Source organism: Neomonachus schauinslandi, chromosome 7, assembly GCF_002201575.2.
Source record: "Neomonachus schauinslandi chromosome 7, ASM220157v2, whole genome shotgun sequence".
NCBI lineage: Eukaryota > Metazoa > Chordata > Mammalia > Carnivora > Phocidae > Neomonachus > Neomonachus schauinslandi.
The window spans coordinates 123,346,282-123,362,375 of record NC_058409.1 but is presented as its reverse complement, the minus strand read 5'-3'; the positions used below and the strand labels follow the sequence as shown (position 1 = coordinate 123,362,375).

Below are 16,094 nucleotides of genomic sequence, written 5' to 3'. Positions count from 1 at the left end.
GCTTGGACTGCTGTTGCCTAAAAGACCCTGATAGAAACAAGTTGAAGGTTTTGGGAGGATTTTGAAATCATTTGAGAAATGATAGCATAATTTATTTTGTGTATCAACTTTGCATATCATCCTTGAATAACATGTAACCTGATATTCTTCACTTTATAAGAAAAATAGAAGTGACCCACCACTAAGGACATTTTTTAAAAAGCAAATTTTATTAACACATTTTTTTCTGCACTGTCATTATGTGCTTCCTCTGTGGCAGGCGTGGTACCAAGCAATTCCCATACATTACCTCTAATCTTGAAAATAGCTCTTCAGGAGAGGTAGAGATATGGTTATCTCGTAGAGATGAGGAGACAGGAACTGAGGGAGGTTAGCAGCTTGCCAGAGGTTGCACAACTAGTAAGGGGCAGAGTCAAGATTCCAATGCAGATGTCCCTGGCTCCAAACTCTATTTTCCTCTGGGCTATCTCTGCCATTGCGCGGGACAACAACTAGATCAGAGTAACCTCTGTAACTACCAAGGGAAAGCCTGATTATGCTCAGTAGGTTTTTTGTTTGTTTGTTTGTTTGTTTGTTTTTGAGAAGGTGCAGATAGATGGTTTTTGTAAAATTTCCACTGTAAAAAGGTTAAAATAAAGTCTTAAAGTTTACTAAAGTTAGATTGCACCTCGCTTGGCTAGAATATGCTATCATCATCCATAGATTGTACTGATAACTAAGGTATTAGAGTGTAATTTTGTAAAATAAATTGAAGGCTTGACTTTAGATCTAAGGTTGTTTAGATAAATTTTATTGGTTGTATTTTGTTTAATTTGGTCAAAGTTGTGTTTCTTTCAAAATTTCTTGTATCTTCACGTATCGATTTATATTTATTTAAGGATCTTTATAAGACATCATCTATTAAACTTCAGTCTTTTTATTTGATTATTAAAGGATGTTTCTAGAAGTATTTTCATGGCATTTTGAGTTCAAGTTATGGTATGGTGTTTTACTCTATGCATATAAAATGAAAATAATTGTGCTCTATATGGAACATTATAATTTACTTCTTTATTTTTATGTTTCAAAATTCAGGTCCCAAGTCATTTGCAAAGTCATTTTCCAGTGGTTATCTAATTGGAGAAATTCTGCACAAGTTTGAACTTCAGGGTGATTTTTCAGAATTTTCAGAAAGCAGGTTAGTGAGATAAATTCTTTCCTAAAAAGGGTCAATTCCTTTGGCATTTGGATGGCTTTAGTTCCCAAAGTTAAAGGATAGTGAGCTATAACTTTGTTAACTGGTTCTTCTTTCTTTTAAGAGAAATGAAGCAACTTACCGTATCCTGGCCAAAAAAAAAACCAAAAACAAAAAAACCCTGTAATATTTTTTGTTTATAGCAGCTATGTTGAGATCTAATTCACAGACCATGATTTACCAGTTTAAAGCATACAGTTCAGTGGTTTTAAACATATTTACATATTTAGTATATTCACAACCATCACCACTAACCATCTGGCCCCTGGTACCCACTTATCTATTTTCTGTCTCTATGGATTTGCATATTTTACACATTTCATATCAGTGGGATCGTACAATATGTGTATTTTGTGATTAGTTCCTTCCACTTAGGATAATGTTTTCAAGGCTTATCCATATTATAGCATGTATTAGTACTTCTTAATTCCTATTTATTTGCTGAATACTTTCAATTGGATATATCACATTTCATTTATCAATTCATTAATTGGTGGATACGAGTTATTGGTTATTATGAACAGCACTGCTATGAACATTGTGTTTTTACATGGAAATGTTTTCATTCATCTTGGGTGTATACCTAGGAGTTAAATTGTTGGGTTACATGATCTATGTTTACAATTTTGAGGAACACCCAAATTGCTTTCCAAAGTGCCCATTATCATTTACATTCACGCTAGTAATGTAAGGTTTCATTTTTCCACATCCTCATCAATACTTGTTATGGTCTTTTTGATTATAGTTGTCTAGTCAGCATGAGGCAGTATCTCTTGTGATTTTGATTTGCATGTCCCGAATGAGTAATGATGGTAAGCATCTTTTCGTGTGCTTATTAGTCATTTGTATAGCTTCACTGGGGAAATGTTATGCAATCCTTGCCTATTTTCTTTTAAATTTTATTTTTTAAAGCAGTTTCAGATTGACAGAAAAATTGAGAAGAAAGCACAGAGATTCCCTATTAACCCCCTGCCCTGACACATTCATAGCCTCCTCCAGTATCCACTCCCCAACCAGAGTGGTGCATTTGTTACAGCTGATGAACCTATAATGATACATGTTTACTCAAAGTAAATAGTTTACATTAGGGTTCATTCTTAGGGTTGTACATTCTATGGGTTTGGACAAATGTAGAATGACTTGTATCTACCATTACAGTATCATACATAGTATTTTCACTGTCCTAAATCCTCTATGCTCCATCAGTCATCCTCCCTTACCTCAACCCTGGCAACCACTGATTTTTTTTTTTTTTTTTTTTACTATCTTCATAGTTTTGCCTCTTCTAGAATGTCATATAGTTGGAACTTCTGGCTTCTTTCACTTAGAAATATGCATTTAAATTTCCTCCATGGCTTCTCATGGCTTGGTAGCTCATTTCTTTTTAGCACTGAAAAGTATTTCATTGTCTGGATGTACCACAGTTTATTTATCCATTCACGTGCTGAAGGACATCTTGGTTGCTTCCAAGTTCTGGCAATCATAAATAAAGCTGCTGTAAACATCCATGTGCAGGTTTTGTATGGACATAAAATTTCAGGTCCTTTGGGTAAATAACAGGGGGCACAATTGTTGGATCATATGGTAAAAGTATATTTAGTTTTGTAGGGAAACCACCAAACTGTCTTCCAAAGTGGCTGTGCCATTTTGCATTCCTCCCAGCAATGAATGAGAGTTCTTGTTGCTTCACGTCCTCGCCAGCTTTTAGTGTTGTCAGTGTTTTGGATTTTGGCCATTCTAATAGGAGTATAGTGGTATCTCGTTGTTTTAAATTACAGTTCTTGAAAGTTGCGGAGTATGTTTGTGTGTGGATTCCTTGTGCTCCAAGCATTGTCCCTGGCCTATAGCTGACACACAGTTATGTTTCTTTATTGAATAAATGAATGATGTCAGAAAGTATACCTGTTTAGGAAACTTAAAGCACCATTCTGACCAGATGATGTATGTAGTATTTCAGGTATACTAAATTAACTTTTGTCAGCAGGGCCATAGAGACCCTTTGTGTTAAATGGAAAAAGGGACCTCATCTGGATGGACACAGCTGTGAAGACACAGGGCTCAGTAAACAGAGAGGCCTTTGTGCTAAGGAGAGGAACCCCTTTTTGTCTGAAACGGCCTCGCATCAGGCATAAGGCGTGGCAAGCTGAGCACAAGGCAGCTTTACACTCTTGCCCCACCTTTGCACAGGGGTGTGCCCTGACTAACATCATGTGCAACAGCCCTGCTTTTCACCCAGTGCAAAGGACTAACTTTCTATCCCACTGAGAGTCACTGCATTCCTTAATGTGAGAAGAGGGACCTACTTGTTCTGACAACCAAATTCCATTCATCTTGAATTCTTGGAACAACACACTATTTTTCCAGGGGCACATGGTCTTTTAAAGAAGGATCAGTAAGTCCACGGATATCACCTTTGTAGTAGTGTACTTTGTGGGGAAAAGGATCCTTCTTTGTCAAAGCCATTTTTTAGGCAGATGTCTAATGCTAGGGCTCATGATTTGGGGATTTTGTCTAATAGTTTTAGTTTTTTTAGTCTAAAATATAAACGTTGCTTGTAACTGAAGTTATTTGCCTTAGAGAATAATAGGATAAAAGAATAAAAAGTAAAGGAGCATGGATATTCCTGGGGGGACAGCTTCTACTTACCTTGTAAGATGTGTTCCCTCAGCAGGTGGCAAGGAGGAGAGAAGATAGGTAATCTCTGGGCAAATAAAAACTACAAGTATCAGATACTTAAAATAATTTAAGTACTCCTAAGAATGGGAGCGCCTGGGTGACTCAGTCAGTTAAGTGTCCAACTCTTGATTTTGGCTCAGGTTTTGATCTCGTGATCATGGGATACAGCCCCACACTGTGCTCGGTGGGGAGTCTGCTTGGGATTCTCCCTCTCCCTTTGCCCCTCCCCTCTGTGCACTCGCACGCGCTCTCTCTCTTTCTCAAATAAATAAATAAATCTTAAAAAAATAAAATAATCCTAAGAATGTTTTATGTCTTAGAAAAATCACAAGAAAATATGATTTTTCCTCTAAGTCCTAGAATAGGAATAAACAAAAAATAAAAACTAATGAGCTAAGAATTGTGGCAACCAAAATGTGAGACACAATGAGTACAATGCTAAAAATCATCATGAACAAACATGTCACATCAGTTACCATGAACTTATTAATTTGTTTTTTATGTTATATACTACAAATAGCATTGCTTGCCCGTGAGAAAAATAATACAGTGGATGGGATTTGCCTCAAATGAGATTTTTTGTTCTTGATTATTTTCCTTCCACCTTTTATGAAAGGGAAAACCTTTCCACGCTCAAATTACCAGTGGCATGTTTTTGGCCAGTCAACAAAGAAAGAAAAAAAAAAAAGACAACCCCCTTCCTCTCCCCTTTCCCACTCACTACCCTCTGTGCAACATACACACAAAATCTGGGAATTTGCTATAAGAAAAATGAGTCATCAAATGCTAAAAAACAAACAAACACTGCACATAAAGAAGGAGAAGACTTCTCCCAGAATGTATTCCTTATTCCCGCAGAGGTTATTATTTACATCCCGTACTCTGTCTCCAGAGCAAAGATGTCCTCATGGTTTCTCCAGATACAAAAACAACTGTTGATTATCATGCTCTACTGATGGGGCACCTGCTATGACAAGAGTGGACTTCCACCAATTTACACACCAGTTACATTCTTACAATTTTGATAGCTTAGAAATCTGGAATATATATTAAAAACCTGCAGAGAGAAGTACTGTTATACCTGGTACTTCAGCCAGTTCGTAACAGCCATTTTAAAGCCTAATGTGTGGCTGATCCCTCATACTAACAGGCTCACACTGCATTCTTGGGGCTGTGTAAAAACAAGTAAGAGGAGAGGAAGTGTTCTCCATTTTTACTGGGTGCAGGGCTAGGTTCTGATAACATCTGGAAACGGATAGTGTTTGCTTTTGGATTTTCCCTCCAGCATTTTGACGCCCCTCATCTCTGTAGCCCAAGGTTATGACCCAGCCAAAGCTCTGACAAGCGGCTCTCTGGCCGTCTGTCCAAATATGTGTGGTGGGCAAGACACGGGACTTTGAGGATAGGGAAGGCGTGAAAGAATACCTGTGATGGAAGAGCAAGACGGGGTGTCAGGTGCCTGTCCAGGGAAGGCAAGCACAAGTCATGGATGTCACTGGTCTTTCAGAGCTGTACTTTTCAAACATGGTCTGCTTTATCCCCCACATTTTAGGCAGATGTGTGTTATGTCAAACTGCAAGGTCACTTGTGGGGGAACAAACTGCAAACCTGGACATAAGAAAACCTAAAAAAATGTTTACTCTTGTTGTGAGATTTCCTGTAGCATTTATTATTTCTTCTCATTCCCCTCTGAGACCTGCTTCTTTTTTTAATTAATTTAAAATATTTTATTCAGAGTTTACTGATGTAGTTTGATATGCCAGGTACACTTTACCAAATATTTCTGTTAAAACAATAACAGTAAACAGAGGAAATAGGAAGTAAATTAGACCACAAACCTGGAAGAGGAATTCAAGTTGTTGCATCACTATTTTTGTTGACATTGGCCTTCCCATGATATTGACTCCTCATTCATGTTTAGAAATCATTCATAGAGTCCCACAGGCCCACCTCCTTTTGCACCATGGGTTTTAGTTTGTGGTGAATGGGCACTTTTAGGCTAGATTTTAGGAGGTTCACAAACATCTGAAAATGACCTACATATTTTGTGTCTCTGCCCGGGTGTGTGTTTTCTTTCCTGTGGAACAGGTTCCATGGCTCTCATCAGATTTTCAGTGGTATCTGTGGTAACAAAACAAAAAACAAAAACAGCAGCCTCTTGAGAAACAGTATACTAGCAACAGTATATAAAGTTTAAGTGTGAAACAATCTCTATAAACATCTAAAAACTTAACTGAGGTCATGAAGATCATCGTATCTTCCCCAAATAATTTTACAGTTCAAAATGAAGTTACCAAATGAATAACCCTATTATCAGAAATTCTGCCCAATATGGGCCAAACCCCTCTTTTCTAAAGTATGGTTTTTTGGGGGAGGGGCATGTAGTGGGACTTTCACTTATATTCGAGTATATTCAGTATATTTTTTCCGTGAAAGAATGTCACTGAATGTTAGGAAGTTAAAGTAAGGAGGAAATAGGCCAGTGGTTAAAATTGATATTTGCTTCTAGTTGGAACACGGAAAGGCACAAGAATTGAAAATGCATCCAACATTTTCCTTCTGTCACTGGATTCATAAACTTTTTAACGGCCCTAGATCATTTGAGACCTGTATTCCAACACTTACTTCAGTTTACCACTTCTTGTTTACTCATCTGTTTTTCCTGCTGTGAACCCTGCAAGGGCAGGGACTGCATCCTATTCATCTTTGTAAGACTTTAATAAACTTATTAAAATTTCATAGGTGACTCAAAAATAACTTAAAATTAGAAAGTCTTTACTGATTCTTAAAGTAGTAATATCAACTTTAAACTGAAGATTACAGAATTTGTGTGATTGCCTAGCTAATATTATTTAATTAAATATTTCTGACGGTGCCTGAGAGGATCATTGTTAAAGTCGTCAGTGCAACATTTAGGGCTATTTTCAGACTCCAGTAATAATGTCATTTAAAGAAATGGAAATTTAGGGCACCTGGGTGGCTCAGTTGGTTAAGCGACTGCCTTCGGCTCGGGTCATGATCCTGGAGTCCCTGGATCGAGTCCCACATCGGGCTCCCTGCTCGGCAGGGAGTCTGCTTCTCCCTCTGACCCTCCCCCCTCGCATGTGCTCTCTCTCATTCTCTCTCTCTCAAATAAATAAATAAAATCTTTAAAAAAAAATAAAGAAATGGAAATTTAAATTACAGTTTTGCCTTCTGAGTAAAATATTTTTCAAAACCATAGTTGTTTTTCCGTTTAGAAGAAGGCACTTAGTTATCTGTTTTTGTATTGACCTCTTATAAAAATTCTAGCATGTATTTAAGCAGAAAAATGTATAAAATGATTTTTAGTTTCACCATTCAAGAGAAATAAATGGGTGGAGTTCAGGATAGTAGAAAATCTCAATGTATTTACATGCCTGAGTGGTTTTAGAGAGGAATGGTATATTGAAAAGAACATGGAATAATTCATAATAGTAAATCATGATAATGCCTCTGATATTTGTTGTTTGTGTTTAATTCAGTGGCAGTGTCTAATTATGGAAACTGTTTTAATGCCTAGAGTTTCAAATGCCAAACTTAATAATTTTTCTCGCCTGGAGCCAACACTTCACCTTCTGGGTGTGCAGTTTGATCAGAATGTGGCCCACAACATCATCACGGAAAAGCCTGGGGCGGCAACAAAACTTTTGTATCAGTTGTACATTGTTCTTCAGAAAAAGAAGAAAAGTGGACTGACTGGAGTGGAAATACAATCCATGCAACCCCCGGCAAACATCAGACAGCAAAGCATGAAAAGTGAGGCTTTTCGAGATGTAAGTACACAAAGAGACAGAAGCATATCACAGTGTTAAGACCCGGGAAAGAGAAATGACAGTGACTGCCTTCTCAAAGAAGCCCCATTGGGTAGCTATGGCATCCCTTATGGATGTTCTTGGCCATACTTAGATTTTGTTTTGTATTAATATTTTCAATTCATTTACCCATTTTTGATGTCTCCCTCCATCCTATCCACATTACCAATAGTTTCTCAAATTCTGTTTGTTCCTAATCTGCAGTGTTTTTATGCCTTGCTCCTCTCTTTCCATTTCTGGCCCTGTCCTGTGTGCTGAGATCCCTGCATGAACTACTGCAGCAACCTCCTAACATGTCTCTCGGGCTTCCGGCTTCCTGCCAGAGCTCAATCGACTGCTAGATGAATCTTTCCTAAATTCCACTTGCATGGGGTTCTTTTGCTCAGAAACCTTCCATTTTGCCTATATCCTCTCTCCAACCTGGACTGACATTCAAGATCTTTCACTAAACGGGCTCAATCTGTCTTTCTGTGTTTCTTCATAGTCCTCAGGATAAAGTCTGTTTTTTCTTTCTTTTTTTTTTTTAAGATTTTATTTATTTATTTGTCAGAGAGAGAGCACAAACAGAGGGAGATGCAGGACTCGATCCCAGGACCCTGAGGATCATGACCTGAGCTGAAGGCAGACACTTAACCGACTGAGCCACCCAGGCGCCTGAGTCTTTGTTTTTTCTACACTGATCCTCAGCCTGTCCTTGAATAGCTCTTGTATATTTCCGCTCTTCCCTCCCTTTCATCCAAGCTCACACTTCTCATCTCTCCTCTTCCCACAAACTTTTCTCCATCCGCTGCTGTGCAACCTTCCCAGCACACATGGATTCTTCCTGTGGAACTCCTAGGGCACAGGTAGTTCTCGCTCTCTGGTGATAGCCTCCTGCTGCTCAGAGTGGCTAACTCTCACGATTTATCTGTCATGTGGCCTCACAAGATTTTTAGTCCCTCCAGTTCAAGGAATATGCCTGGTACAATGCTTTGAACGTTGCAAATACTCATCAAGTGTGTTTTGACTGATTGGTACAACTTTTTAGTTGACAGTTCTCTCCAATTCCTGTTGTTATTTCCTTATGGCAAATGAAGTGCATTAACTTTTCCAGGCCTCTAGGATAAAGGGGAGTGCTGCACTGATCCAATGCATTAAATAGAAATGGAAATAATTAAATGTTTAAATTGAACTTCTGAAGACACAATGACATAATAGATGTGAGGGCCATCTCCACTTTCAGATTTGTCTATTCTTAGTGGATGTCCTTATGAGCCTGGTGGCAGAAGGAGCTCAGGACCCACAGAGAGCTGGAAATCAGATTAGGCTTACAGCCAAAGAACTCGGTCTTGCCTTCTGCCTCCTTCACTTGCAAAGCTGAGTAACTTTGGGCCAATCCCTGGAACACTCTCAGCCTCCATTTTCCCAGATGCTGAAACAAGATTGATTATCTCTACCTGCCCCAGGGTTAGGCTTTTTTTTGTAATATATAGTTTTAAGGAAACAATATACGAGAAAATTCTTTGTAAAGTGTAAAACAGTCAACAGGAGCAAGTGCAGTAAAGAGCTGTGTAGTTGAGGCCAACAAGAAACCGTTGTGTTTAATGTTGGCCATGGTGACCTTCCAGAGTCAATCATTCATTTGTTGAACAAATATTTATTGGGCTCCTATTGTATGTCAGGCATTTGCACAACAATCAACACAAGAAAAGTCCCCACCCCCTTAGAGCTTCCATACTCAGGAGAGAAAAATATTTCAGTGGAGTAGTGTGGAACGTGGTAAGGTGAAGACTAAATTGAGATGAGGCAGCCAGGAGCATAGACTGTTTATTCAAGGAATGTGGAGGTAAGAACAGTGGCTGCAAGAGAGAAGTTCATGAGAAATGTGCAGTTATTTGTTTCCTTTATGGACATAGAGACTGGGACAACTGGCTGGTTGAGAAAAAGAACCAGTGGCAGGAGATGACTGGTGTGAGAGCCAAGTGGAACAAGGTCCTCGGGAGAAGAAAGGAGGATGCAGCTGATGGTCCAGGTGGAGGAGGAGGTATCTTAGGAAAGAACTAGGCATGCCTTTTTCTTTGATACCAGATGGAGGAAAATGCAGGTGTCTTACATAATAATAGTTATGACTCAAATTTATTGGTTGTACGTAGTGAGGTGCAAAGCCCTGTTCCAGGTAGTGTATATATATTATCTCCTTTGATCTTCACAATAGCCTTATAAGATACCTATCTTTTATTATTCCCATTTTACAGATAATGAAACTGAGGTGCAGAAGAGTTATGTAACTTGCTCAACTTAATGCAGCTAATAGGTGGTAAAGTTGCAACAAACCTAGGCAGAGTGACTCTGGAGCCACACACTTAACCGTAGGCTACACCATATCTCAGTGGGTATTTCCTGGGTTGGGGGAGGATAATAATTAAGCCGAAGATATAGATATGTGTTGAAGTAGAGGAGTAGGATGTTCAAAGACCTTACATCTTTTGTTGCCTCTGTGAAGATGGAGGCCAGGCCATTTTTAATGATGAGAAGAGCAGGAAGGTGAGTAAGGGCTCAAAGTCATCTGAAAGGTCCTTAAATGATCTTCTGAGTAAGTACCTGTATCTGCTGAGGTGGCTTTAGAAGACAAGAACCAAAAATGGTTTGAGCAACAGTTCCATTTGAACAAAAAATTTAGTAAGTCTTTCAGCTTTTAAGGAGATTACTTTTAGATATACAAGTTTTAGTTAAATCCATTAGCCATGTTGCTCTGTGCCCCATTTTATAATCATCTTTGAAGTTCATTTTCTTATACCGTTAGACTCTCATTTCCAGTGGCCTGGAAGTTTTAATGTTTCTTCACTTTTTACTAGGATGTAGCTTAAGTTATAGAAGGAATCTGGCTCTTATATTATCTCTTATATGTTGGATTGGTTTTATAAAATTATTTTTGTGAAAATGTACTTCTCTAAGAATTCAAATACCATTCATTAAAAATTAAACCCAGGAAAAAAATAAAAATTAAACTCAGGGCAAAAAAATGTAAAAGTATATACGAAACTATTTTATAAGAAAGGATTCAAATCATGTTTTTATTGTTTTCATGTAAATTAAAGATATGAGTGACTAGTATGGGGCTTGAATTTATTTTAACCATCAACAACAGTAATTCATAGAAATTTTATTTTGAAGACAAATTTTATGTGTGCTTTTAATGACAATATACATTTTATTTTCTAATAATGAAATATTTTGAACTGCTTTCTCCATTTAGAGACTTACAAACCTGATACCACTGATTTCAAACTGATTTCAATCTGATGCGGGTTACACACAGGTTTCAAGAAAAATATAAACACATGAAAGAAGATCTTGTCCGCATGCATTTTGAGAAACTTGAAAAATTTCAAAAACTCAAGGAAGAACAAAGATGTTTTAATATTGAAAAGGTTTTATAGTACGATTTTTCCAGAAACTCATTAGTGCATAGTGTATACAGTTTGCGGTTTATGCCTATAGTACACATTACATAAGCATTAATGTAGTGCAAGTTGCATGTTCCTTTGCTCAGGCTCCACCCTGCTCTCACCTTTCTCTCCCTCACTCTCCCTCCATTCCCACTCCTGCCGTCAGCGCTCCTTGTGACCAAGAACAAGAACTGCCATTCTCTGGAGTGGCAGGACGACTTGATTTCTTTTTAAGTTGTCCAGTAGAAATTAATGCTTCAGAGGCATCAGCGATGGGGGGTTGCTACTGACCACTCCAGTGAAGACTTAGGACGGTTGTCCCCACTAAGGGGTGTACAGTGGGCATTCCCCCTCTGTGTTCCCTCTTTTGCAATCCCTTGGTTTTCCTGTCCTGCCTCATTTTTCTCATCCTGGCAATGTGGGGTGATACCCTGCTTGCTTCCTTTTCCAAACCCCTTAAACATCTCTTGCCTTCTTTCTGGCCCTTCTTGCTTTGACTAACTCCCCACTGCTTCTTAAATTTCTCTGAAAATCTTTAATGATCTCCTATGCCTTTAAGTACATGAGAACGTGATGGTGTGTGGAATCATTAAAGATTTTCAAGAGAATTTCAGGTGACTACATATATGGAATGTGTAAACTCAGGCAAAAGAATTATAGTTCTTCTCCTTGCACTATAAATCACTTTTTAAATTCATATATTTAGAATTATAAGAAATGAACATATCCTGAATGTAGTCAGCCCCCTGTGCAGAGGGAGGGAAAGATGAGAGACAAACTCTGGAATGATCTCATTACTTGCCAGAGAGTAGATAAAGCACCGGGCTTCCCCTTGCATTGCATGGTAAGGAGACAAGGCACTCTTTTTTTTTTTTTTTTTTTTTTTGAGTTTTAATTTTTTTTTTATTCTTATGTTAATCCCCATACATTACATCATTAGTTTTAGATGAAGTGTTCCATGATTCATTGTTTGTGCATAACACCCAGTGCTCCATGCAGAATGTGCCCTCCTCAATACCCACCACCAGGCTAACCCATCCTCCCACCCCCCTCCCCTCTAGAACCCTCAGTTTGTTTTTCAGAGTCCATTGAGGAGACAAGGCACTCTTAAAGTAGTGTTTAAGTCAAGACCAAATGCTGGGACTCTAATTTTGAAGGAACCAGCCTGTCTGACTTTGATGTCCTAAGTGTAATGCAGAAAGTGTCCGAAGAAAGTTGGGAAAAAGGAAATATGAAACCATTAAATCTGAAATAAATTATGTTAAAAATGATAAGAAGCAGGGGCGCCTGGGTGGCTTGGTTGGTTAAACATCCGACTCTTAATTTCAGCCCAGGTCATGATCTCAGGGTGGTGAGATCAAGCCCCACGGCGGGTTCCATGCTGGGTGTGCAACCTGCTTAAGATTCTCTCCCTCTCTCTCTGCTCCTTCCCCCGCCCCCCCAGCCCCCTGCTTGTGCTCTCTCTCTCTCTCACTTAAAAAAAATGGTAGGGAGCAAATAAGACAAAAGGGAGAGCCTATGTCTTCCTGGTTTTCTTAAGAAAAGATCAACATGTTGCAACTACAAAAAAATTCATATTTTAGAAAGTAAAATGAAGAAAAAAATTAAGTTATTTATAATTTTTGACTTTTTAGTGGTTAATTAAAGTTTCTTTGGATATAGGAAGAAATGATCTTATTAGTTCTAATATAATATTTTAGTAGTAAAATCATGATTAGTTTTACATGTTACTTCTTAAATCATCTATTCTTTAAAATATTTTGTCTGATTTTCACTGTTTTTTCTTTCACTTCTGCTTATGTTCTACTTAAAATAATTACTCCCAGGTAGAGAAGAGATGATCTGATAATGGTATCACATAATTCAGTATTTAATTCAATATTTGAAGCAGTCTCTGAGCTCATTGTTTAAGTGTGACTAAATTTTGGGGAAGTTTGTCATGTCTCCTGGGTTCCCCAGAAGTCCTCCTAGAAACCATCTCCTAAATGGAATTTTCTCTTCAGACCATCTTTAGAGACAGCATTTTCTCTTTACATTATGGGGTAGGTCAGAAGGTAGAATTGGGAAAGAATTACATTCTTCTTTGTATCTGAGGCACCTTTATTATTCTTTTAGTGTCATCACCTAGAATGAAGATACACGCATCTGATAGGCATAATTTGAGGATTCCAAAATTGTGGGTTTTTTTTTTAAAGATTTATTTATTTGTTTATTTGGCAGAGAGAGAGAGGGAGAGAGAGAGCACAAGCAGGGGGGAGTGGCAGGCAGAGGGAGAGGGAGAAGCAGGCTCCCTGCTGAGCAGAGAGCCCCATGTGGGGCTCGATCCCAGGACCCTGAGATCATGACCTGAGCTGAAGGCAGATGCTTAACCGAGTGAGCCACCCAGGTGCCTCCCAAAATTGTGTTTTAATACATACTTTTCAAAATGAGTCATATTGATACCTGCTTCCTAACATTACACAGTTGTGACACCTAGTCCATTGGTAAATTGCTGAGTTCTAAAAAATGTATATATGTGTACCTGTGAGTGTGTAACATGGCCTGTTATTCTGATGAGTGGAATAACTAAACTAACTATGGGATATTCAGCAACGCTTGAGCAGAAGACGACAAAATGAAATAATGGCCAAAATCCAAGCAGCTATCATACAGATTCCTAAACCTGCATCAAATCGTACTTTGAGAGCACTTGAGGCCCAAAAAATGATGAAAAAGAAAAAAGAGGCAGAGGTAAGTGATAATCCTTTAATTTGGTGTTATGTTAATCTTAATGAAAGAATGATCTTTCTCTAAAACATATAGAGAGAATGCCCCCAACTTCTTAGTTCCTTTTCAGATTATTGGTGGCATTGTTCCTTCTCATTCAAAACCCCTCCACTGTGTGCATATCTAATCCATATCATACTGTTATTTGTTCAGAATGAGAGAATGTAGCTGTAGGTCAGGGATAAGAAACTCCTATTAAATGACAGTACCAGTCTGGACTCCTGTGTTGAGAAGGATTCTGTGGTCACCACAAAAATATTCTAGAATGGTGCTGCCATGATGGGTCATAATCCCCATGGGTACAGAGGTGTCAGTCAAGGTACACATACCATATATATGCCATTCCTACTATATGTTTTACTCAATTCCTTCTCACCATGCTGCTCTATTTTTCTATGAGTACCAGAAATGTTAAGTGGTTTGCTTGCTATCAGTGTATTTAAATTTAAGATACCTACACTAGTGATATTTTATTACACCATACCAGCTGTCAGTCATTCCAGCAGGATACCATCTGCTTATGTTTCATAGGGGTGCAATACTACATTTTGACACTAATTCCTGCCGTCTACATTGCATATTGCTACAGTGATTATTAATGGTATTCTCTCCTGGGACCTAAGGAAAAGAATAATAGCTACTGTTTATTGAGCGTCTGCTATATGTCAGCTGTATTATTTCCCCCAATTTCTTTTTTTTTTTAAGATTTTATTTATTTTATTTGAGAGAGAGAATGAGAGAGAGAGAGAGAGAGAGAGCATGAGAGGGGGAGGGTTAGAGGGAGAAGCAGACTCCCTGCTGAGCAGGGAGCCCGATGCGGGACTCGATCCCGGGACTCCAGGATCATGACCTGAGCCGAAGGCAGTCGCTTAACCAACTGAGCCACCCAGGCGCCCTCCCCCAATTTCTAAATAAGGAAACTGAGACCCAGAAAGCCGCCATATTTTACTCTGGTCCACAGGATAGTAAAGTAGAGATTGACAGGTCTCTCTGATATCTAAATCCAATACATTTTATGTTAATCCACATTTCTTTATTTTTTAGTATTTAAAAAATATCCTGTACTTGGATCCTAAAGAATATTACCCATAGAGGTTTTTTCAGATCCAAATTTTAGAGAAGTATTTAATTCTTATATTTCTCTGAGGTGATTAAAGTTTATTAATAAGGATTTGCAGTAGACAAAGGATGAGCTAAACTAATCTTCAGAGAGCAAATTAATAGCATAAATAAGGTTGCACAAGAAATATTTAAAACATGCAAGACAACAGTTTTTGAAGAAGTATTTATACCCCGAAAAAATGCTTATTCTTCTTTAAAAGAATTGCAAATAAAAATCCATGGCCTGAGACTCTTTGAATATCTTCATTCTCATTAAATGTCCTTTGTTAAATACTGTCAGAGCTAGAATTGTGAATGGCATGATTCAGGTAAGGCAGCTTCACACTCTTTTAGGTATATTTAACCTAGTCTCAAAGTAATGAATCAGAATTATAAAAATATTCTAGAATGCAGCTTTTCATATCTTGCCTCCTAATTAGCCTGAATTGGTAGTGCATAACACCTTGGAAACTTGTAAAGTGAATATGGTAAATGAAGATTTTCAATGGCTTTTAGAGGTGGAAAACTGATAATGAATTTTCTTGAAAGGATGTGGCTAATGAGATTAAGAAGTTTGAAGCCTTAATAAAAAAGGATCTCCAAGCCAAAGAAAGGTGAGATGTGAATTACTTCAACAATCACAGAACTACATTCTATTCTACCTGTAACTTTTAAATACTTAGAAATAGTTTATGGGGAATAGCTGCTCCAAAGATCTTTTTACTTTGTAGAAGCTTCATTAAGAGAGTATATGAAAGAAGGTAAAAGAACTAAAATTCAAATTAATTGTTCATGAACAACTTTTGTAAAGATCAGGAGGGAAAGTGGCTATTATGAGATGGGAAGTTACTTTATTTTTCTATGCTATGCTTGCTATCCTAAGTTCACACACTTTTTATGCATTTATGAAAATTGCTTCAAGTTACCACTAATTTAAATTTGTCATAAAGCCTTTATTAGATGCTTGTTGGTTTCTTTCATGTTGTGTGCTCAGCATTTAACATAGGGAGCAGCAATAAAAAGTTGTCGAATGAGTTTAACTGTCACTGAAATGGT

At 38.0% G+C, this 16,094-nt stretch overlaps 1 protein-coding gene across 1 annotated transcript in view; it reads left to right on the top strand.

The window, feature by feature from the left end:
* The first annotated feature begins 479 nt into the window (after positions 1-479).
* Positions 480-16,094, top strand: part of SPEF2 (sperm flagellar 2) — a 156,662-nt gene continuing 141,047 nt past the window's right edge. Inside the window, 7 exon segments of the mRNA XM_021696168.2 lie at positions 480-542; positions 1,075-1,177; positions 7,452-7,704; positions 10,979-11,005; positions 11,007-11,153; positions 13,761-13,901; positions 15,588-15,652. Coding sequence (XP_021551843.2) covers positions 536-542; positions 1,075-1,177; positions 7,452-7,704; positions 10,979-11,005; positions 11,007-11,153; positions 13,761-13,901; positions 15,588-15,652 — 743 coding nt within the window. The 5' untranslated portion in view covers positions 480-535.